The sequence below is a fragment of the Ranitomeya variabilis genome, chromosome 5, assembly GCF_051348905.1.
Source record: "Ranitomeya variabilis isolate aRanVar5 chromosome 5, aRanVar5.hap1, whole genome shotgun sequence".
NCBI classification, from domain to species: domain Eukaryota; kingdom Metazoa; phylum Chordata; class Amphibia; order Anura; family Dendrobatidae; genus Ranitomeya; species Ranitomeya variabilis.
In genome coordinates this window covers 400,973,416-400,998,827 of record NC_135236.1, presented here as the reverse complement: position 1 = coordinate 400,998,827, position 25,412 = coordinate 400,973,416, and the positions used below count along the sequence as shown (strand labels likewise).

The 25,412-nt window shown below is 41.4% G+C and overlaps 1 protein-coding gene across 24 annotated transcripts in view; it reads right to left on the bottom strand.

The window, feature by feature from the left end:
• NRCAM (neuronal cell adhesion molecule) overlaps positions 1-25,412 on the bottom strand; it is a 305,467-nt gene that overhangs the window by 29,040 nt on the left and 251,015 nt on the right. For 6 of the 24 annotated variants that reach the window (XM_077265089.1, XM_077265095.1, XM_077265099.1 and 3 more), the window contains 13 exons: positions 25,277-25,385; positions 23,259-23,425; positions 23,026-23,173; positions 22,704-22,828; positions 14,342-14,371; positions 12,447-12,548; positions 10,528-10,725; positions 10,375-10,445; positions 10,062-10,287; positions 9,854-9,969; positions 7,681-7,885; positions 4,195-4,314; positions 3,644-3,820 (listed from right to left, as the gene is read on the bottom strand). In XM_077265089.1, coding sequence (XP_077121204.1) covers positions 3,644-3,820; positions 4,195-4,314; positions 7,681-7,885; positions 9,854-9,969; positions 10,062-10,287; positions 10,375-10,445; positions 10,528-10,725; positions 12,447-12,548; positions 14,342-14,371; positions 22,704-22,828; positions 23,026-23,173; positions 23,259-23,425; positions 25,277-25,385 — 1,794 coding nt within the window. Of the gene's footprint in view, positions 1-2,531; positions 2,568-3,634; positions 3,821-4,194; positions 4,315-7,680; positions 7,886-9,853; positions 9,970-10,061; positions 10,288-10,374; positions 10,446-10,527; positions 10,726-12,446; positions 12,549-14,341; positions 14,372-22,703; positions 22,829-23,025; positions 23,174-23,258; positions 23,426-25,276; positions 25,386-25,412 lie in introns of all 24 variants that reach the window. The other 18 variants (XM_077265085.1, XM_077265082.1, XM_077265090.1 and 15 more) reach the window with 5 other exon arrangements.

Genomic DNA, 25,412 nt, shown 5'->3' with positions numbered 1-25,412 from the left:
GGTCATAATCTCCTTGTGGAGAGTGTCAAGCTGGTGTAAGGAGACTTATGGGCCATGCATGCTCTCCTCTGGGAAATTAAATATGCACATTGATGATTCAGAGAAGAAGAGATTTTGAACTCTAGTACCACCTAATAGTAGTAGCAATCCTAAAAATCAATATTGACTCTTTAAAGAACCTTACCACACATCTTAGGAAAAAAGCCAAACCAGGCGTTCTATAGATTTTCACAAAGGTCTTAAAGGTCTTAACCTGTCACCCCCAAAATCGAAGACGAGCTAAGCCCACCGGCATCAGGGGCTTATCTACAACATTCTGGAATGCTGTAGATAAGCCCCCAATGTATCCTGAAAGATGAGAAAAAGAGGTTATATTATACTCACCCAGGGGCGGTCCTGCTGCGGTCCGGTCCATCGTGGTCCGGTCCGTCGCGGTCCGAGGCCTCCCATCTTCTTACGATGACGTCCTCTTCTTGTCTTCAAGCTGCGGCTCCGGCGTACTTTGTCTGCCCTGTTGAGGGCAGAGAAAAGTACTGCAGTGCGCAGGCGCCAGGCCTCTCTGACCTTTCCCGGCACCTGCGCACTGCAGTACTTTGCTCTGCCCTCAACAGGGCAGACAAAGTACGCCTGCGCCGGAGCCGCTGTGTGAAGACAAGAAGAGGACGTCATCGTAAGAAGATGGGAGGCCCCGGACCGGACCACGACACCCATCGGACCGGACCGCTGTGGGACCGCCCCTGGGTGAGTATAATCTAACCTCTTTTTCTCATCTTTCAGGATTCATCGGGGGCTTATCTACAGCATTACAGAATGCTGTAGATAAGCCCCTGATGCCAGTGGGCTTAGCTCATCTTCGATTTGGGGGGTGACAGGTTCCCTTTAAACAATAGATCTATAATTTCTATCCCATCCCAGCAATGTTGAGCTACACATACAATATATAGAAAATCCTTGAATGTCTACAAAGGGAAATTACATTCTTTGAATTTCAACTAGTTCAATTAGTGAATTACCTTATAAACGGAATCCTAATATCTGGGTAATCATTAAGCATTAATTACAGTAATTCCCTGATGTGTTTCCAACCTTCCGGCCTCCTGCTCACCAGACGCTGTTGAGATCATGTACCTAATTAATCACAGGTGACTTGGCACCTGAAATTCAGACAATTCCGCCAAGATGGTATTAGGTTAGTCTGCATGCACTGCTACTGACAATTCGATTTTAACACTTAATTCCTTCATCAGCTTTTTCTCCTGCGCGTGTGCTGCCATCTGGTGGTGCACATTCGCACAGTTCGAAACTCGTCTAAAACTAAAGATTAGAGCCTTGTTTCACACTATAGATATTTCATTTCACAAATACTTTGCCTGAAGCTCATTGGCATCTGTAAAAATAACTGGGGATAACTGGGGGATGTTTATCTTTTGCTTTGCATCAGTTTTTTTTACATAAAAAGTTGCAGATTTTGACTCATAGCAAATATCTGCAGGAAAGTTTGAGACTTTTTTGTGGCTTAACATTTATAAAAGTGATAAGAAAAGTAAGCGGTGTCAAGCTGATGTGGTGGGTCCACAATTAGTTCAATGGAATTATTAAAAATGGAAGGAAACTTGTGCCTGTCATTTAGATCAATGTCTGCAATGAGTAAGGGTACTGTCACACAGTGCAATTTTGATCGCTACGACGGCACGATTCGTGACGTTCCAGCGATGCATTTACGATATCGCTGTGTATGACACGCTACTGCGATCCGGATCCCTGCTGAGAATCGTACGTCGTAGCAGATCGTTTGAAACTTTCTTTCGTCGTCTAGTGTCCCGCTGTGGCGGCATGATTGCATTGTGTGACACAGGTTGTATACGATGTGCGCACAGTAACCAACGGCTCCTACATCGCAAATACGTCATGAAATTATCGCTCCAGCGCCGTGTATTGCAACGTGTGACCGCAGTATACGACGCTGGAGCGATACTTATACGACGCTGCAACGTCACGAATCGTGCCGTCGTAGCGATGAAAATGGCACTGTGTGACGGTACCCTTAGTGTAGATTTGAGTTACAACTTGCAGCACCTACAGGCAAGGACGCAACAAATTTATCAGGAGGAAAATTAACATCTTAGCATCTTAGAACAGCACAAATTAGACTAACACTGGCATATGAAATATCAATCTTAAAAACTATCCCAGCGTGATGCTAAAGTGTGAGATGTCATACTGCCAAAGAAGCAAGTAGTGGATAGAGTCTTAATCCACAATCACATATTATTATGTTGTCCTTGCTTGTTATATGCACACAGACACAAAAAAAGGTGAAAAAGGTGAAAAAATGGTGGCATGTCCTCTATAACTAAAGCATCTACATCCTCAGGTGCTATAAATCAAACATCACATTTATAAGCCAAGGACTCAGCTCAAAATTCAATCACATCTGTACAAGTGACTTCTTTTGATGCAAGGCTGATCCTCTTAGCATTTTGATGGAAGGTTTTCACAAACGTATAAGAGCATGCAACATTACATTTTACCTTTGCCTGCACCCACAGCAGGTGGGGGAAAACCAGCTTTAAATGGAAATAGAAGGAGACTAAATAAATTATATTATAAATTATATTTAGGACATGGTGTATATACTCTGCTGGGAAAACACATTTTAGAATTTAGCCATTTTTGAGAAGCGTGTTTGTTACCCAATCTAACAGAGCTCTTGTAAGGAAGGAAAATGCTAAAAAATAATGAAGGGTCACTATAGTCTTAAGTACATCTACCCACTGCAACTCCATCACCATCTGAGTCCAGTCTGTGTGCGGCTGTCTGACATGTGAATCCAATGTATGTAATGTGCACCTGATGGGAGCACTACACTTGTCTTATGTGTGCGGTGTGCATCTGATGTGCATCATGTCTGTGTCCAATATGTGTGCTGCGAGTCCATAGTGTACTGGTGTGTGCTGCCCTAGACTAACGCGCGAGTCCATAGTGTACTGGTGTGTGCTGCACTAGACTAACGCGCGAGTCCATAGTGTACTGGTGTGTGCTGCACTAGACTAACGCGCGAGTCCATAGTGTACTGGTGTGTGCTGCACTAGACTAACGCGCGAGTCCATAGTGTACTGGTGTGTGCTGCACTAGACTAACGTGCGAGTCCATAGTGTACTGGTGTGTGCTGCACTAGACTAACGCGCGAGTCCATAGTGTACTGGTGTGTGCTGCACTAGACTAACGCGCGAGTCCATAGTGTACTGGTGTGTGCTGCACTAGACTAACGCGCAAGTCAATAGTGTACTGGTGTGTGCTGCGTTAGACTAACGCGCAAGTCCATAGTGTACTGGTGTGTGCTGCGTTAGACTAACGCGCAAGTCCATAGTGTACTGGTGTGTGCTGCACTAGACTAACTGGAACATGGCATTCGAGAACGCTGAAGACACTCTGTTAGCACATGAGCATGCTCCGATAATGCCTTATTCGAGCATGCTCACTCATCACTAGAGGGGAGACAATACACAATTCTTCCAGCGGATTTCTGGACTTCTGAGTGCTCATCCCTGCCACTCCCTCATGATGATACAGTAAAATAATAATAGCAAACAAATAAACTGAGTGCAGAGAGTATGTCTATACAGGTACATACCCAACTTACCTTCATCCATTGCAGTTATTGCTTCCTGAGTACTTTGACTTCCCGGTCCAACAGCAGTGTGAGCATAAAAGTAAAACTTGTATCTGGTGTTCTGCACTAAATCTTTTAGAATGTAACTTGATTCATTTGCTGGGATTGTAATTTCTATTGGCGGGCTTAATTCATGTGTGGCATTTACTGAAAGGAAAAGAAGACATGTTAGTGGATGTAAAGTCACATCCACACAGTCCACACATAGGACTGTACACACAGGGAACATCACTTAGCCTAGACGGTACCTCTAAACTGTACCATAGCTGTGCTAGGATCTAAAAAATACTATCCCCTCTATATTACCTTCTTCAGCAATTCAATCTATGCTCATTGATAAAGACCAGATCCAATAACATCTGGTGGGAATAGTAGGACGGTGATAAAATATGACTATAGAATGAAACCTGACAATAAGACTGCTACAATATGTATTCATGGGGCAAATATGAGGTTTTAAAGGTGTAGAGCACTGCAAATATAAATAAAAAAAAAAGTCAGCTCTCATGTACAAGACTTACTTGACTGGTACTTTAAAGTATATTGAGTTAGGACCCCATTTGGATGTGCCGGTGGGTTCCACATCAGTGTTAATGAATCAGGAGTTCGGTGCGAAATATGTAAAAATGCCACACTAGGAACTATTAAAACAAAAAGGAGATGACTTTTTTAAGGTTGAATTATTCAGACTTCCTAATCTTTTAGCCATGAAACATTTAGTATGGATCTGAACCTCAATGGAGAAATAAAGCACATGGACATAAAATATATCTGCAACTAAATACTACAGAATCGGACGCTGTAAAAGTACTGCAATGCAAAACTCACAGCATACACCGCCCAATAAGGTTCATTCTTACCTTTCTTCTTTTTTAGAAACTATCAGTGAACACACAACAGCAAAGTCCATTTACAGTGTATAATTATTGATTCTATTGAGAATCTATGGAGCAAGCACCTATACTTTCCATTAGGGAGTGACAGGGGAAATACAATCTTCCTTGCGGTACCCATTGATTCTCCAGTTCCAAAATGACTACCTAACCTTTTCATTATCTTATCTTTATAGAAACAGCACAAGCTAAGTGTGAAGGTTTTATTATAAAGTTCCCATGCCACACTCTTCCAGCTCCCGACTTACTTGGGGCAACTCACATCCCGATTGCCAGTAGATCCAACAGTAGTATTCAAGGCACCAGAGATATTCCTGAATGGACTTCTTTATTGCTCATAATACATACATGTGTTAGGCAAAATAACAACACTGCAGGCACAATCATTCAGTAGAAAGTTACTTTTACTTTTCTGCTTACTCTGGTGCCTTGTATACTTCTGTAAGTGTGAAGGTTTGTTGTAGTCTATTAGATCAGTGTTTCCCAATGTTAATAAATCAAGTGCCCTATACTGAAATAAATTAGGTCAAATTACTCCCTATGCTATAATCATACACTGTGCTGCCGATTAACAGCACAGTATGAACACAGCATAAGTACCCCTTGGAGACATGGCACAGACTAAACATTTATATGACAAGCTCCTGATGAGATAAATCTGTCTACATTTTATAGCTATTCCCCATCTTGCTGGCATGTGGCAAGTGGCTGTGGGCCCCAGTATCCGGTATTCAGATTAGTGCTGAAATTTGTAAACTACAAGCATCTACCATCCCATTGTGCACATATTGTTTCAACCTCTTACCACCGTTCAATAATTTTATGTATCAAGGCCCCCATACACATTAGAATAATGTCTGACCTACGCACTGATATCAATGGGTTACGCCAACAATTCAATGTTAGCAAAAATACAACAAATTTGTGAGATATGACATAGAGTCATGCATGAAATTAGAACCATATAAAAGGACATGATGCAAGAATAGACCATAACAAAGGCTATAAAGACATAAAATACAAAATTTTATTTGAAATGATAAGTAAAAACCATGAAAGTAAGTATTGACTAGTATAGAGTTAGTCTGAATAAACTGTAGGTGCAATAGTCATGAAAGAAGATAAGGATTTCATCTTTACCTAGAGTGTAAGTGTGCAGCCAAGTCCCCAAAGAAAAACTCTCACGGTGCTAGCGGGGATCTCACCGAAGTCACAGCAGTTCAGCCCAGCTGGGAACGCAGCCTCAGTGACTGGAGGTAACCTCGATGATGTCACTAAGTCTGCGCTCGCAGTTCAGTCACGAGTAGTGATGGGCGATTGTGCTCATTACTCGAGTTTTCCAAGCATGTTCAGGTGTTCTCAGAGTATTTTGGGCATGCTCGTAGATTATGTTTGAGTCCCCACAGCTGCATGATTTGCGGCTGCTAGACAGTCTGAATACATGTGGGGATTCCCTAACAAACAGGCAATCCATGCATGTGTTCAGGTTGTCTAACAGCCGCAAATCATTCAGCTGCGGAGACACAAACAATCTACGAGCAAGCCCCAAATACTCGGAGAACACTTGAGCATGCTCGGAAAGCTCGAGTAATGAGCACACTCGCTCATCATTAGTCACCAGTTGTTCTCAGCCTGGAAGGTGGCATCTTGGCACCATCCAGGTTGAAAACGACTTTTCCCCCAGACATGGATTACGGCGTGGGACAGAACAACGGAGAGGTGAAGGATATTGTTGTTTTTGATTCGGTGGAATTAGGCTTTAGGTGAGTATAACTGTGTTTGTTATTTTAAAGTAAAAAAGTAAACGTGTGGTTTGTTTTATTTCTAATAAAGGACTTTATTCTGATTGTGTCTTTATTTACAATATAACTATAGGATTACTAATGGATAGGTGCCTTATAGACACCTGTCCATTACTAAGCCGTGGGCTTAATGTCACCTGACAATACAAAGGTGACATCAACGCCACAAATATTACCCCACTTGTCACTGCCACATGGCAAGAGAGAAGAGCTGGGCAAAGTGCCAGAATTGGCGCATCTAATGAATGTGCCTTTTAAGGGCAGCTGCAGGCTGCTATTTTTAGGCTGGGGGTCAATATCCATGGCCCCTTACCAGCATGAGAATACCAGCCACCAGCTGTGAGCTTTAGCAAGGCTGGTTGTCAAAAAAGGTGGAGACCTTACACCGTTTTTTTAAATGATTTAAAATTATTTATCTATTCTTTAGTGTTCGGGTTCGCCCATCTCTACGCATAGGGGAGAGATTCAGCAAAGCTTTTTCACCAGATTTCTGGAAAAAAGCTTTGGAAAGTGGTAATTTTTTCACACGTGGGGTTGTGTGGAAAAAAATACGACTTGTGGTGTTTTCACGCAATTCTCGCCTCAGCTCTGGAAAGGTGAGCGGAACTTAGCTGTGGGCATGAAAACCCATGATGAGAAACGATGTTCGCTATGCCACAAATCTTACTCCAGCAAAGACTTGAGTAAAATTTGTGACAAGACGCGCACAGAGATGCACGCCACTACGTGCCTCACCTGATTCATTAAAGGGGTTTTCCACTACTCGGACAACCACAACTTAATCCGTATGTTTCCCCCTTGTAAAATACCAACACTTCTACTCACCACCGGCGATGTAACAAGGGTGCCGCTGGTACGGCACTGGCAGTGAGTATAAGTGTTGTTATTTTATAAGGGGGAAACATATAAATTGAAAAAGGGGTTGTTTGAGTAGTGGTTAACCCCTTTAAGGCCGGGGTCACACTTGCGAGTACAATGTGAGAAACTCGCGTGAGTCTCTCACATCAATACCCGGCACTGCCGCCGGCACTCAGGACCGGAGTGTGCGGCTGCATGTATTTCTATGCAGTTGAACTCTCCGGTCCCAAGTGCTGGTGGCAGAGTCGGGTATTGATGCAAGAGACTTGAGCGAGTTTCTCGCATCACACTCGCAAGTGTGACCCCGGCCTAGGCGGCTCACTCCTCCTAATGAATCAAGAGTGTTTGCTCCATCATGCCCCCTAATCAAGACCAGAGAGAGAGAATCATCAGTCTGAATGAATCGCCCCAATAGATCCCACTTTCTACATAACTGTATTAAAGACGCTCTTACCTCCTTCTGGGGTTTCAAAGTATTTATCTTTGCTAGAAGGACCTTCGCCCTTTCCATTGACTACTCGAACATTGAGAAAGTAGTGAGTGTTGGGCTGCAAACCAGGAAGCATTCCATGCGTTCTATTTCCAGCAAATGGCAGCATCCACTTTTCTATGTGCCTCCGATTTCTGTTGGTTTTGTTCTGTGCTTTCCAGTAGTAGACCTATAATGCACGTGTAGAGAAGAAGACATTTGGAAAGGTTAAATAAAACACCAAGTAGCTTGGAGATGCTGCGAAATCTATGAGGAGCATGTATTAGTGCAGGAGAAGCTGAACATGTAGAAAAGAGGAAAAAATCTGCCGCAAATTATTTTGTCGGGAAGCGTACTGGATATTTAAAATGGATACAAGAGTCTTGTCATCAGTGAATAGAATAGAAGATTTATTCTTTCATTATAAGGTAGGGAGACTATTTATTTTTCGTTCTACTGTATTTCTGCTCAGTTAACGTAAACTTCCGTGATTTTCTAATGTAGCCATCATATGATGTATTTCTTGTGATCAAGAATCCGTTGCAAATTGGCATATTTATGTCGTAATTTGTTCAGTTATTGAAGGGGTTAAATTCTCACCTGATTTTGTCTTTTTTGTATTTTTTACCTATGCATCATGGTCGTTTTTAATCGGCCTGTCATTAGTATTTATATGTTGACCGGGGAACTTACTTTAGGCTATGATTAAGACTGCATATCGTGTTTGAAATGTGTTAGTTTGTTCCCTTTTTCATGAATTGGATGATTTTAATTTTTCCTGCAAAATAAAAGGTGCTTTTACTGTATATTTTGTCATCCCCTTGAGAGTGCTGTATTTTTTCATTTTTATTCTGCTGTGAGTGATGCTGCCTCGGATCCGTGCACCCACCTCCAGGTGGACTGGCTACTCCACTTCTTTCACATTATTTTACATTATAGTTATTCTTTTCGTTTGTACACTGATTTTTAGAGATGCGGGTCTTCTTAGAATATCTATATGCTTACAGTAACACTGTCACCGAAACTCAAATATAAAGTTCTGCCTAGTGGGGAGATGAGTAGATACAGGACTGGTATAACGGATAGGCAGAGAAAGGTGACTTGCCAGGATGCCAACTGGCGACAGCAGGAGGGAGAAACATCTTTATTTATTTAAAAAAAAAAGAATCATCCATGCAGCAATGTGCCACTTAGCATTGAAAGTGGGTTCTCCTTGCTCGGCAGCAGGATACATTGACCTACGACTGATGGAGCACTAATGGGTAGAGGAGGGCTTGGGAGACATATGCACAGTTGGTAGCTTAACAATGCTGCTCTCTCCCTGGTCCTCTGCTGCTCCGAGTACTCGTGATGCTGACCAGCAGTAGGATGCAATCCTCTATAGAAGACAATTGCTATCCTGATTAGTGGCTGTATGAGAGGGATGTCAGGAGACAGCTGCCTGTAGATCTCCAGGCTACCTAGAGTGCTGTGTTATCATTTCTGCCATTAGCGGCAGATAGGGGAGGGGGATGCATTAGGGGTCCCGTTACTTTTGCACTGGGTGTTATGGGGGGCACCATTGGTTATGTAACCTTACTCTATGACCCATTCCTTTGCTGGGGGTGGAAACATCATTGGCCTCATCTGCCTAGGGCACCAAAATAGATTGTCCCGGTCCTGATTACATGGTGTATAAATTTAGCTTTTACTGTTCCATTTACAAAACATCAACGACAAAAATGTATCTATCAGGTGAGCGTTTTATGTCCCCTGCTACTCCGCTATGTGCCACTCTAAAAGTTTACGCAAGGACATAGTGTAGCTTGATCTCGAGCTGAATAGGTCAACAAGGTACAGGCCAAGTTTCCTTTTGCCATGAATTTTTCATTAGGTAATTTATACTCATATTAATTCAATAACATATATACTGCATATGGAACACAAGTCCAGATTCATAAGTAAAGAAACTTGACTGCAATTGGAAATTCTGCAATCTTTTTTTAATACCTTAAAGAACTACAAATACTCAGTGCCAATCACAGGATGTACCGTAATGTGCTCTTCAACCAAATATTTTTCAAAGTTTGTAGGAAAATGCACCAATAACATCCACAATCTACATATCTAACTACATCTCTATGTATGTTTTTAGTATCAAATAAGATCAAACTCATACCCTATATCCCTGAAGATGACCTCGAACAGACGTCAAAGGGACAGAATCCCACCGAACCTTTGCCAAAGTAGTATTAATGACATCCACCTCAACATTACCGGGAGCAACCATTGGAACTGATGAAGGAGAAAAAAGAAATTAATACGTGGCATGAAAGAATACGAGAATTTATAACTACTTAATACGTAAATTTTTTAAGGATACTTACGATCTTCTCCTGAATGTCCAATTAGAACAGTCGGTTCTGGAGCATATCCAAGGTCATTTAAAGCTTGAACCTTTACTTCATATGGTACAAAGGTTGGAGTGCCAGACACTATATATTTAGAAACATTTGCTACATTGACTGATGTCCAATCTTCATCAAAATCTTTCTGCCTCCAGCTCACTTTGTATTGAAGACCAGGTCCATTTGAATCAAAGCCTTTCATAGGCTACAAGGTTCAGGATAAAAGATAAAAAGTCATATTTGATAACATACACTATCAAGAATATATATATAAAAAAAGTGTTACACTTACTTTCCATGTGATCACCAAGTTGTCTGGTTCTGTACCGACACCCTTTACATCTGAGGGATTGGTATCAGGCTCTGAGATAGAAAAACATCATATTTATTAGGGTGTGCTTTTGTTTTCCATTAGGATAAATGTGTTTTATTCCAGCTCACATACCTGCCATTTTTGTCATGTAACGTTCTGATGGCTGGCTATGGTCACTGTGACCAATTTCATTGACCGCTATCACGCGGAAGGAGTAGTTGACATATGGAGAGAGGCTCAAAGTTGCTGTGGCCTGTGTACCGCTGACTTTAGAATGGACGCGCCACACTCCCGGTTCATGAATTGAATCTTCATGCTCAATGATAAATTCTAAGGACAAGACATTTATTGCAATCATTTTATAACTGAATAGTTGAAAGGTTAAGAAAGACAAATGGTCATGTTGTCTATCCTATAATCTAAGGTGCATTCATACTGCAAGATTAACATGAACCAGTGTTCCTTGAAACGTTTCACAAGAATTTTGCAGTTTAAATCATTTGCAGATCAGACAATGAATGAGCAAAACACTAATTCAACAGTTGAAGTTATCTTTTTGTTTTCACATTATATCATTGTTCTCGGCAGCACAAGTTGTGTTTACAAGGTACAATGGCAGCCTACTACAGATGATTCAGTGCACATCATTCCGTGCGATCTGCCTGTGTAAACAGGTAACTAAACGCCCGTGATTCGGTACAAATTTACTGATCGTGGGTAGTTTTAACTATGCCAAACCGGGCTATGTAAACCCACTTTTATTGTATTTATACAAAGTCAGGTAAAATCCCCCATCTAGTAGCCCTGATATCATAGCTAAACTTGTGTAATCTAAAACCTTGTAGCTTCCTGGTAGCAACTGCGAACGTCTGTCATTGTATTCTACAATATAACACATAGGTCTTGTTTTAGATTAAAAAAGAAAAAAAATCAAGACGAAATTACTGAAAAAAAGATTATATTGCTTTATAATGGGCAATATCCTTGTGTTTTATTTTGGAATTATTTGATTGCAGTGAACTTGGATGATCATCATCTGTTAACAGTAAGCTAGGATCTTTGGAATATGGTATCCTTATGTTCTGGCTGAGTTAATAAAGTAATTCATTTCTGATGTAAAAATAAAGAATAATGGAACCAGATACTACCATCTGATTGCAGATGATTTTCATCTAACATGCAACAGGAAGTCTAAGACTAATTCTTACTGAAGACAACTAAAAACAGTCCTGGAATAAAGTATAATCTGCCTAAAGAGAACCTGTCATCAGGCTTTTGTCACCCCCTCTGATAGCAATATAATATAGGGGAGAGATCCTGATCCCAAAGATGTGTCACTTACTGAGCTGTTTGCTGTCATTTTGATAAAATCACTGTTTTATCTGCTGTAGATCTACCAGTTCTCTGAATGCTGAGCTCGGTATAACCCCGCCCACCTCAGTGATTGACAGGTCTCTGCCCATGTACAGTGTACACAGAAAGCTGCCAATCAGTGGTGGGGGCGGGGTTATACAGAGCTCATGAATATGAAGGACTACCTGGCAGCGGATTTACTAGTCCTCTAGTGATATTCAGTGGGAGAGAGTGGGCGGAAGGAGAAGGTCGGACACGTCACAAGATATATCAAAATCGATGCAAACAAATGTAGATGGTGGGTGCCGTACCTGTTGGTGATATCAGCCAAAGTGAAGAAAATGAAGGGGTGTTTCCAGCACCTACGACTAAGGGTGCTGAGCTGTGCCAGAAACGCATCAGGTTGCGAGTGCCTCCCTCACTTTTAACAATAAATTTTAAACTGTTCCAATAAAGAAACTTTTTTGAAACTGGATGGACATGCTGGAAGCACCCCTTCTTTTCCTTCTAGTGATAATATCCTGCTGATAAAACTGGAATTTGATCAAAACTACACTAAGCAGACCAGTAAGTGACACATCGCTGAAATCAGGGGCTCTGCCACTACATTTTGTTGCTCTCAGATTAGGCAGCAGAAACCAGGTGACAGATTTCCTTAAATGCGAGCTATGTATATACATTCATGTATGCTATGTTACCTGTAATGGGGCTGTTATTATCATCCCCTGGTACCCAAGAGAGCTGCACACTTCTAAGAAGTCGATCCGTCAATTCTAAATCAGATGGTGGATCTGGACGATCTGAAAGTCAAAAGTTCTATTATGTGAAGCAAATTGTACTCCTCTGCAGCTCTGAGATATGCAACCAACCAGATCATTGAGGCCATTCTGTTAGTTCATGTGGAGCAAGACGTAAATGTATTGACATGCAGCTGAAAATACAATTACACATGACGGCAGTGGAAATCAAGGATGCATGATGCCAGGATATAAGCATAGATTTTCTATAGAATAGGATAAAATGAAAACAAATAAAATGCATCCTCCTATAACAGATGATAGAGTAGCCATAGAAAAAAGAATGTTTTCAGCCCATTTGTTAATTAATGTAAAATAACCTGACATTTCTTCACTACAGGGCACACAATAGGGCACAGAATAGCAGTTAATCTTAAATGGGTATCCCCATCTAATAAACTAGGGACATATCACTAGAATATGCAGTCATCTTTCAATCTTAGGACAATCAACTTCTTGGCCCTCACTGATCCGGAGAATGATGGGGCTGCAATGCTGATTGTGTACTGTGGCCCTTTCACAGTCTTTAAGGGGTTATTCCGATTTAAAAAAAAGAAGGTATATTCAGATAGTGCTTATAAATACACGCAATTTTGCAATTTACTGTGTATTAAAATTTTCATCTGTTCTTGAGATATTCACAATTTACTTTTCTGTTTTCTTTTGTTTACATCTCGTTTCCTTGGAGACAGACCACAGAACATACACAGTGTGTACAAGTTGTTTTCTAGCTTGTAAGCACTGTCTGAAGTTGGTCAAGTGACAGCATCAGTGCAGTGCTGACAAGGAAAACAGCGGGGGGTCGGTTTCCTAGGCAATGAGCTGTAAACAAAAGAAAGTGCTAATATCTCAAGAATGATGGGAAATTTTAATAAGGAGTAAATTACTAAAAAGTACTATTTGAGATTATCCATCTATGAAGAAGGGAATAACCGTTTAAGTGTTTATCTTCATGATCAGTGGGTGGTCCAATTGGCCAGTAAAATGCCATCACTTTATTAGATTTATTAGATGAAGGGGAGCACCTCTCCATCTCAAGATACTGAATTAGGCTTGAGCGCTTGTAACCCTCTGTTGACAGCAAACACATTACTATGACCATGAACACTTCCACCACACATCTAATACTTACACAAAACATTTCAGTAAACACATGTACTACATCACTCCCATTAGAACTAAAAATGCCTACATACAATGAATACTTTTTTTTTTTTTAAAGGTGAAATTAGCTGCAGCATAGGCCATGCACAATAATAACCAGCATATAACAAAAAAATACCAACTGTCCATGATAAAGGGGAATTATTAGCTTTCATTTGAAATTATGTAGTCCAATACGTGGGAACAATTTGGGATGTTACAGGCATTTCATCTCATTGTAATAGTCTGAGCACCCATAACAGAGGCTTTTAAATGTGGGTTATATAAACTCCTGATTTACGCCTCGTTTGCCAATAGGACTACACCACATGCACTTTGTGAAAAGTATAGTTCCCCTTTAACATACGCATGTAAATTAAAGAAACACTATAGCCAAAACTGATACACTGTTGTGAACAGTACAGGACCTGAGGGAAATGTTCATGGATCATATATTCTCTTGTTAGTGTTGGTGGACCCCATGATAGACAGGGCCGGCTCAGCCCCTGTACTGGTCACATCAATGCATGAGTTTGGCATGGAGTGTTCCTCTAAGGTTGGAAACATTCATGCAGCATAACCATCCATGGAAGATGCACATGGAGGGAGTGTGACGTGTGTCAGTGTATATATGGATAGGGTTGCCAGATTACCCGTCTTTACTGGAGGTGGTTGAGTAGGTTCTGTAAGGGATATTAACAACATGTTAGTAATAAACAATGGTTGCTTTATAATGATCAGGCAGATCAATGGAGGGTTTATAGGAGATATAAATATACAATATATATAGTTGGTTCCTCTTTCTTGAAACGTCTGTCTATATAATATATTTGGGTAAGGCAATGATTACTATATTAGTCTTGTGGAACTATTCTGTAGCCTGGAATAAGTCCTAGGACTATTTGTAGTGCTATTGATTGAGTTTAAAGGGGTATTCTCATCTCCAAGATTCTATCAGAATATGTAGTAGCGTAATAATAATAATATTAGCAAATACCTCCAATTAGAAATACAGTATATTTCTTCTGATTCACTATGTTGCTTACCCCATGTGCATGGCATAGCAGTAGCTTATAGAAAAGAAAGGGGTGCTCACTATTTAAGATAGGTGCTCAGGAGAAAAAAAGTCCATAAGTATCAAAAAAGAACTCCGGCACACTAAAACAGTTCCAAACAAATGATAAAGTTTATTAATCCTCTATTTTTATATAGGAAATACAGGACCAAAAGTATCAGGTATTAGTTTCCACGTTTCGGCTCGATGTGAGCCTTTATCAAGATAAACCTTGCGGTAGGCGAGTATCCGGGTGCTAGAGGTCCGCATTACGGACCTCTAGCACCCGGATACTCGCCTACCACAAGGTTTATCTTGATAAAGGCTCACATCGAGCCGAAACGTGGAAACTAATACCTGATACTTTTGGTCCTGTATATCCTATATGCGGAATATGTGTTTCTGAAACAAAGAAAAAATAGAGGATTAATAAACTTTATCATTTGTTTGGAACTGTTTTAGTGTGCCGGAGTTCTTTTTTGATAGCAGTAGCTTAGGTATCCATGGTTATAACCACTAACAGCTAACTGTCACTATATGAGTGATCGTAACCATGGATACCTAAGCTACTACAATGGCCTACATGGGGTAAGCGACATAGCGAATGAGAAGAACCACTGTATACTACATTTCTAATTGGAGGTATTTGCTAATATCATTATTATTACACCAACTACATATTTGGATAGGATCTTGGTGATGGGAATACCCCTTTAACTATTCGGCAGCAACTGCGATCCAAAGGAATATCTTGAGGGCTGCACCTGTCAATCAATAGTTAATGAAACCCCCCAAAACATTCGTGATATGTCCCTTTATGTCCCTTATGCAAATAATTGTATTCCCCATAATATAACAGTTATATAAAACTCTTCATTGTGCTGTTCCTCTGTTATTATGCCAAGAAATGTATGAATAAATTGGTAACTGGGTATTACAGGCTGGTGGTGTGCACATACGCACTGTGACATTGTCCAATCAGTGCTGAGAGTATTCCTGTTTTCAGTTTATAGGAAGAACATTGCAGTGCTATGACATAATGGAGAGTTCTAAGAGGACATGTTCCAGAATAATATTTTTTCCAATTGTGGAGAGACCCTCTTTAAAGATAAACTAGCATCTGATTAATGCTGTCCAAATTTCAGGCAGCATGAATCGGAGCCTGGCTGTGCAATTTCAGCTGGGTATAATTTTCAATGAAACACACACAAGTTTCAGAGAAAATATATTTTAACCATCTGGCCAAGGACCATAGCTGGAGATGAAACTAGTCCAGTGCAGCATTTGAACGACTCTTCCCAGCGCTGCTGCAGGTGATTGACAGGTGTTTATGTACATGAAGGTGTTAAACACCTGCAGCAGTGCTGGGAATAGCCAGCTGGATCAGTATCGGTCCAGTCTAGCCTGCTCTGCAGTTACACTCCCTGACAGAAGTTATGTCGCTTATCGATGTTATGTAAAGAAAAGCTTATAACCTGATGTTAAATTCATCCATTGGATGTATAAATTATTCTTTTGAAAGCTGAAACCCTCCAAAATGTGGTTTAGGTTAAGAAAATAAATTGGTATCAATGTAGAAATCTTGATCAGTTAATGGACACAGAATGGTCAGATTTTGGCAAGACAAAAGTTTTGTCGCCCACAGAAAGTAATGTGATATTCAAACAAATAATTAACTTAAAATACAAATATATGTTGCAAAACATTGGTGAATGAAGTTGTTGTGCTGTTAGAGTCATATTTAATATTTTTTGTGACTTCCATGAGCTTGAAGGACTGCATCCATGCGGTTCAACAATGATTCATACAATTTATTAATGAAGTCATCAGGAATAGCAAAGAATGCAGTCTTACATGCCTCCCAGAGTTCATCTAGATTCTTTGGTTTTGTCTTCCAAGCTTCCTCTTTCATCCTACCCCAAACATGCTCAATGATGGTGACTGGGCTGGCCAGTCCTTGAGCACCTTGATCTTTTTTGCATGGAGGAACTTTGTTGTAGAGATGGATGTATGAGATGGAGCACCATCCTGCTGCAGAATTTGACCCCTTTTATGATTTGGAATATAAGAGGTAGCTAATACTTCTTGATATTTTAGGCTATTGATATTGCCTTCCACCTTGCAAATGTTTCGCACACCCCCATACTGAATGTAACCCCAGACCATGATCTTTCCACTACCAAATTTAACCATTTTCTGGGTGTATTTTGGATCCATACGGGCTCCAGTAGATCTCCTGCAGTATTTGTGGCGGCTGTGGTGTAATTCTACTGAAGATTTATCAGAGAAATCCACCTTCTGCCACTTTTCCAGCGTCCATCTGTTTAGCAGGCTGTGGGACTTTGCAAATACCACACAGTTTTTTATTTGCCTTTTGTTTAGTGCTGGCTTCTGGGCATGATTCGACCATGGAGGCCATTTCTGTCATGATCCGGGTCGGAGTTTGCTTTGCTTTTTCCTACTCCGGCCTGGTCATGGTGGGGTTAACTATTTCTGCCTCTCTTTGATTTGGGAGTGGCTATTTCTTGGTGCTCTTGCTGGCAGCTTGTGTCAGTGATAGTTTTGGGCTTGATGGGACTGCTAACCTGTGAAACCCCAGTGTTCTTTTTGCCTCTGACCTCCCTTACCTGTACCTGACCTGTCTCCTGTACCTGACCTAGTGTGACTCTGGTGTGTATCCCCTCCGTTTGTGACTCCGCTAAAACTCTGACTTCGTCTCCTGTTTTCCATCTTTGTTACCACACGTCTGTCTGGCTTTTTGACCTTTTGGCTTACTCTGACTCCGTTCTCTGTCTCACGTCTCTGGTACCTTTGCTCCTGGCTGGTTCTGACCCTCGGCTTGTATTTTGACCACGAGTTCTGTTTTCCCCTTTAAACTATACGCTTACCGACCGTTACTGACTTGTCTTGTTTAAACCACTCTCTGTTGCCATCTGGTGGCACAGTGCAGCGTGCACTGGGCTGTGGTGCGGCAAGTGTGACCTCTTTTTCTCTCACCCTCTCTCCCTCGTGGAGTCTGCATATACCTGCATTGCTGCAGCGTGACAATTTCGAGACAGAATCCTACAACCTGTTCTAGTTGACACAGGGACTTGAAGTGACCAGGCCTGATCGAGCTCTGCTGCAGTGGAGGGGCTTGGTTTGGATTTTCTAACCAACAAACGTTCCTCCTGAGCAGTTGTCTTGCGGGGTCTGTCAGACCTGGGCTTGTCAAACACATCTCCAGTCTCTTCAAATCTTTTTTTAATTCTTTGTACTTGACGCTGAGACACATTAAAGGTGCCAGCCACCTCTGCAGTGGATCTGGTCTTTAGCCTCTTGATAATCCAGGCTTTAGTCGCAAGGTGGATTTTTGGCATGTTGTCAAAGCTCAAGTTGCAGTTCAAGTGAAGGTCGGGGGTGCTGGGTTTCTTTTTATACACACACACTAATTAACCGATCATTTACTGAGCACAGGTGAGGATGTAAACTAGGATTGGGTGCATTATATGACCAGGCGACAAAACTATTGTCTTGCCAAAATCTGACCATTCTGTGTCCATTAACTGATCAATATTTCGGCATTGATGCCAATTTATTTTCTTAACTTAAACCACATTTCGGAGGGTTTTAGCTTTCAAAAGAATAATTTATACAACCAATGGATGAATTTAACGTCAGGTTATAAGCTTTCATTTACATAACATGGATAAGCGACATAACTTCTGTCAGGGAGTGTAAATCTTTAAAGTATATATAAAGTATATAAAACAAGCATACAGCCAAGCTCGGATTCATGCTGCCTATAGTTTGGGCAGATTCAGATTGGGTCTAAGTACATATCTATATATATACCTCAGGAAAAAATCTTAACTGACCAAATAAATAAAACTAGAAATGTATTGCCACTTCTTAGAACTCTATTGATTTTCCATATAACTCACTGACTCATCATTTCTCAGGCTGAATAGCCTTGGGTATAAATCTTCATACTGGTGACTACACGAGTGACAAATTAATCAATATAATTTCATTAGTCTCTGTCTTTTAAACCCAAAGGAAAGAAAATACTGAGGTATCTGGCATTGTAGCAAATATTTGTGAAGGGTAGAGTGAGAACATCATCCATACACAACATGAATTTTACCTTATTAAAGTGACAGTGTGCAGAAATCACAGTGTTTAACGACAGCCTTTAAAAGGGGTTGTCTCCTGATGTCAAGCCAGGTCCATGTGTTTAAAGGAAATCTGTCAGCAGTATTTAACCCCCTAAATTATTTATACTAAAGTGTAGTTCTGTCAAAGACAAATTTAGCATCACCTTTACCTAAACAGTCCATTAGTCTATTACCGAGAACTCATCATTTGAACCAATATGAGACTGAAGTGCTTTCGGCATGTGAAAGCTCTTCCAAGCCTATGTCACACCGGCTCTATTCCTAACTCAGCACCGCCTCCTCCTGCTTGTCTGACAGCTTCTTTGCTTGAAGTCACACAGCAATCCTGCTGACAGATTCCCTCTAATTAGGAAATAAAGCAGCCACAGAATGAGGTAGTTCCCATTATAGTGGAACCAGCATCTCCATGCATTACATGGTCAGCAATTTATTAGAATGGTCAACATGTAAAGTTTCACATTGAGCTAAAGGTGGCTTCCTCTGGAAATAATAATTGGTCGTCAGGTCTTACACCTGCAGTGAATAGCTATTCAATGGCCTTTTATTTTTTTCTCAGACAACCCCTTTTATATTTGCAGGTGTTCTAAAAAAATAAGTTTTACACCACTAAATGTATTCATATACATCAGTCATTCAGAGACAAAACTGTTCTATTGAAAAGTCAATTATATTCCACATTTTATTTCTCAAACAGAGAATGAAAATTGGAAGCAGCAATGTGTCTGGTCGTTTGCGGTCCCTACTCCAGTGTCCCTTCATCCAGATTTATAATATTCACACAAGGACATTACCTTCTGAGCAGCATTACATCTACACCGACTAGTCCATAAAAAACACATTGAACTTTTAAATGTATTTGTCCTATAACTATGAAATCTCCCTCCAAACTCTTGTACTCTTGTCCTGTCATGTGTGCCATCCACAGTACTTTTGGGATACGAGAACACATTTACATGGACCCTGTAATGTATAAAGGGTCAAACACTTGTCAGAAACAACAAACGTTCAGTAATATACCCAGCCCATGTTCTGAAATCACTGTTTTATCTGCTGCAGATCTACCAGTTCTCTGAATGCTGGGCTCTGTGTAACCCTGCCCACACCACTGATTGGCACACTGCTGCCCATATACAGTGTACATAGAAAGCTGCCAATCAGTGGTGGGGCCGGGGCTATACAGAGCTCATGAATATGCCTGACTACCTGGCAGCAGGTTTGCTAGTCCTCCAGTGATAATCACCTGCTGATGAAACAGTAATTTTACATAAACTAAACAAAGCAGCCCTGTAAATGTAACATTTCTGGAATCAGGCTCTCTGCCTCTGCATCATGCTGCCCTCAAGTTAGGTATCAAAAACCTGGTGGCAGATTCCCTTTAAATGATTTGTTGATTTGTTGCAGAGGGTAGCTCCTTTATTTTTTATCTCTGCTAGTTTTTTCTACACGAGACCCATGGAAGTCTTAAAGGCCACATAAAAGCTAAACATTTGCTAGCATCGGTGCGCAATTGACTTGGCATTTGTTAAATATGTACTTAAGCTTTATATCTGACATGTGAAGATGGAAAGAGCTTATACATTGACCTTCTGGACTATTCTGACAAGTGTCAACTTATGGGCTTTAATTATTAGACAATCAAAACTCTGAAACTTAAATTGGTGGTCTCATAAAGTCAACCCCCATCCACAATCAGAGCTTTTAGATTTAGAATGAAGCAGAGCTGAGAAAGCTAACCCCGCCCTCACTAGGCTCTGTATGTACAAAGTCTAGTTTGGTGCTTTTCACAGGAGGGGGCCTTGCTGGACTAGTCTGGCAATGATAATCTCTTAGTGATAAACCCTTCACAGTACACCACACCTTTGTGTCACTTGTCAAAGATGCGGTTTACACCTGTGGACAGGGTCGGACTGGAGCACCTTGGGCCCACCAGAGAAAATCATTCTTGGAGCCCACTAAGTAGCTACATAGAAATAAATACAAGACGACCGATTGTGCGGTAAAACGCGCTAATATCAGGGTATAATATAAGCTAGACATCGTAATTATATAGCAGGGGATGGGGTAGCCCCCTCATAGAATATAATGCTGCCCCTCACATAATATAATGCAGCCCTCATATAGTATAATGCAGCCCCCTCATAAAATATAATGCAGCCCCCCAAAGAATATAATGTATCCCCCCTCATACAATATAATGTAGCTCCCCTCTTAACCCTCTCTACCACCTCCATCATTGTTCTCCCCCTCCACCCCATAATTGTCCTCATCACCACCTCCATCAATGCCTTCTCACCCACCACCCCATCATTGCCCTTTCCACAACCTCCTTCATTGCCTTCTTGCCCACTACCCTCATCATTGCACTTTCACCACCTCCATCATTGCCTCCACCCCCATCGTTCTTTCCATCACCGACATCATTGCCCACTCCACCACCTACACACACACACACACACATCTCTCTGCACATTCCCCCGCAGACACACACACACACACACACACACACACACACACACAAACACACACACACAGCACCACTCACCTCTTTGTCCGTTCCCCAGCAGCATCTTCGTTGCTGGCAGCTTCCTCTCCAGCACAGCCGCGCGTTGAATGATGGCGTCATCCAGTCGCGCTGCTGTATCAGACAGGAAGCGCCAGGCAGGAAGAAGGACGGATACCTGCAGCTCCGCTGACATTTTCCCCTGTAGACAGGGGAGTTGCAGGCATCGCTCCCTGCCCGCCGCACATGAGGGCAATCTGGCCAGGGCCCCCCCCGGAGCCTTGGGGCTGGATAAACAGGCCAGATTGCCCTCAGTGGTAGTCGCCTGCAGGACCCCCTCCACATCCGGTGCAGCCGCACCGGCTTTACATGCGGGATGTTAGCCGCAGCCTGCGGCTAACACTACCAGCTATTACAGTGAAATGAATATTCACCGCTCTCCATGCCAATGGGGCATTGGGGAAGAGTGAATATTCATTTCTCTTTAGCAGCAGGGACAGGCTTCTGCCTCCTGACTCCCGATGCTGTTCTGACGGCACCGGGCGGACCCCTTGACTCATGGGCCCCATATCAGCTGCATGCTGTGCCACAATTAGCGACACACCACTGGCTGGGGGCCCCTGGAGCAGCGGTGATAACCAATCAGAAATATTATTTCAGATTTCAGCAACTGGACGTACAGGAAACTTCAGCGTGGCCCACTTCACATTAAAGGGGCCATGTGAAAGTTCCCTGCACAGCAAGTGGAAAGTTGTGATGTTGTGCAAGGATAGACATTGAAGAGGATGCAACTCTTAAACAGCACCTATCTTTTTTGATCTATCCATTGCTTTAAGTGTCCTGCACATCAGTGAGGATGCGGTCCTGTGCTCTTCAGACCCCCACCGATTGTGCGAAAAAACAATCTAGAGTGCACTTCTCATCTGGCAGAAGTACTGAGCTCAATAAGAAGTCTATAAACCCAGACAGCACGCAGTGTACTAATGCAGGAGCGCAGCTGAGCCATGCTTGAGAACATTTTTGAGCGAACAGTGGGGTCTCATGACCTAGTTGTCCAGTGATCTGCATGACATTTAAGGATGGGTAAATATATTCTAAAAGTACTCTTTAAGCAGCGATGTGACCTCTCCATTCTCAGAAAAGAAAGAAGGGAACCAACAGTCTTAGCAATATGCCATCACTTTAATATATTGGGAAGTCACTTAAACACAGCACATGTTACCTGTAGCTAAAGAAAGGCTGTGCTGTAAAACAAATCAAGGGGAAAAGCGAATCAGTTCACTAAAAAGAAATGAGTATCTTACCAACAACAGAAAGTTCTGCGCTAGCTGAAACTCGGTCCAGCGTAGTGTTTGCCACACAAGTGTACATGCCTTTATCCTTCTCAGTGATGTTCCTGATCATCAGCCGCTCTTTCTCAAAAGTGTATCTGTGAATCGCAAGACAGCTTCTATGAACTGTGTTAAAACCCAGTAGTGTATAAAGTATGGATGTGTGCATATCTGTATACAAGGAAACATTACATAATACATCTAGCCAAAATTACTACAGAATGTCATTTTTAAGGCAATGAAAAAGGCAAACAAAGAGCATGCTATTATAGAGCTTCAAAAATGCCAAAAATACCTTTCATCAACCGGCAGTTCACTGTTATTCCGCAGCCACATCACCTCCGCTACTAACGTAGGATCGTGCTTGAATCTGCATTCAAAGAAAGCATTGCCGTATCGCTGCACAACCCTGTATTCAGGTTGGGAGATTATCATGGTTGGATCTAGAAATGAAACAGAATATTAATGAGAAACGTGACAATATAGTTGAAGGCCCAGTGTATACATTACCTGATGTGTAACTCTTACCTTTAATTTCAAGCGTAATGATTTTTTGGTCTGTACCCAATTTGTTTCTTGCTACACACGTGTACGTGCCACTGCTATCTTTCTGTGCCACTGGGACTTCCAGTGTCCCGTTATGATGGAAGACGTAGTCATTTCCGTGCAGAACACTGGACTGTACGCCCTTAAACCTGGGCATAAAGGAAATAATCACAAATGTTATAAACATATCCACTCACCCTACACACCAATAAAGTGTTGTGCTTTTCACTGCCCTACAAGTAGTGATAGATGTGTTAATAAGGATCAGTGCTGCACTCACCATAGGGAAACTGAAAATTGCTCATATGACGTTTATAGTTGTTGAGTTAATTTGCTTTTACTAAAAGACCTTGTACTTTATTATGTGCTCACTAATTTGAAGGCTTTGTTTAGGTCAGGACTATCCAACTCGGACCCATCGCTTGCTAAATATATACAAGCCCTGTCTTTAACCAACCCTATGGCTGGGTCAAATCAACACTAACAAACAGACATCTCAGAAATGGTGAGGAACAGGTGAAGAATGAAAATAAACCTTTGTTTTATATGAGCAACAACAATGTTTTAATTTTATTCTACAACTTGTTAATATCAGCATGTCATTTCTAAGTGCTCCACACAGCGATAGCTAGGATTTCTTGTCTATATGAAACTTAAAGAGGACCTTTCACCATATATTTCATGTTGAACCAGACACGAGATAAATAGTGGCTGCAGAGCACAATAAAATGTCTTTGTTTCGTTTTTAATTTCTCCGTTAATGAGATATTAGCAATCAAAGTATTTGTAATCTAATGAGTTAAATTTTTTAGACTAAGTGGGTGATATCAGTCACAGTTATCACTGGGGGAGTGCACTTCTTCTCCCTGTATGATGCTGACCAATCATAAGCAGGCAGCAACACTCAAAGGAAAGAAGAACACGCCCCACAATAGCTTAGAGAAGATTTCTCAGCTTGCGAGATGTATAGCATACAGCTCTGATCTCCTGGTCTAATGATACAGCTATAATCTCCTAGCCTAATATTACAGCTCTGATCTCCTAGCCTAATATTACAGCTCTGATCTCCTGGCCTAATGACACAACTCTGATCTCCTGGCCTAATGACACAAGTCTGATCTCCTGGCCTAATGATACAGCTCTGATCTCCTGGTCTAATGGCACAGCTCTGATCTCCTGGTCTAACCTCTGCATGAGCCATGAGTCAGTTTGGGAGCAGGGGCAGTGCAGCTGAGTTTAGCTATATCACATTACAAACTATCCTAATAACCTCTCCTAATTAATAAGTATATCAGCAACCACACTTATGTCTGCTGTGCTAAAGCAACTTGTAATCGCTCTGCAGTGAGATCAGAGCTGTATTACATCTCACACGTCTCTCTTGCCTGTTCTGAATTCCTCATGGTGTGAAATGCAATGAGAACCTGCTCTGTTCTCACTGCAGAATGATTGTAAGCTGAGCACAACAGACATAAGTGAGATTACTGATATATCTCTGGACAGGCAGTGTGAGGAAGAGACAGTACAGCAGAGCTGACAATGATAGGAAAGCTGATATAAGGGTTTGTAATGTGACAAAGCTAAACTCAGCTGCATTACCCCCTTCCCTATTGATTCATGCAGGAGTTTGGACCATGAGATCAGGTTGTCTATCACTGTAGACCTCACATTCTAATAAATATATCCACTACAGAGAGGAAAAATTAAAAACAATTAAAAAAAAAATGTAAACATTTTATTCCGATTTGCAGCCACTCCTACATCCTGTGTCCAGTGCAACACACTGAAAATTTGATGAAGGGTCCTCTTAAAGTAATGAAAGTACAGTAAAAGTACAGTAATAGTTTCATATTCTACAATTGGAGTCCTGTAACGCTCTGCAGAAAAAAACTAAATAGTGTCTATGTTGCCGTAGTCGCTCTGCTTTTTACACGAGTCCTATTATTCCACAGTCTTTAAAAGAAATCCAAATGCTCTCATAAGTAATCCTGCTTTGTTACCATTCTATATTTGGAACAGGAGAACCAAAAGATTTGCAGTGCAGCAAGGCAGGTCTATTGGCAATGACTTGATAAACCATTTGTGATGAAAGAATCCTTGGCCGCTCAGCTAAAAAAAATAAATACATTAGGATAA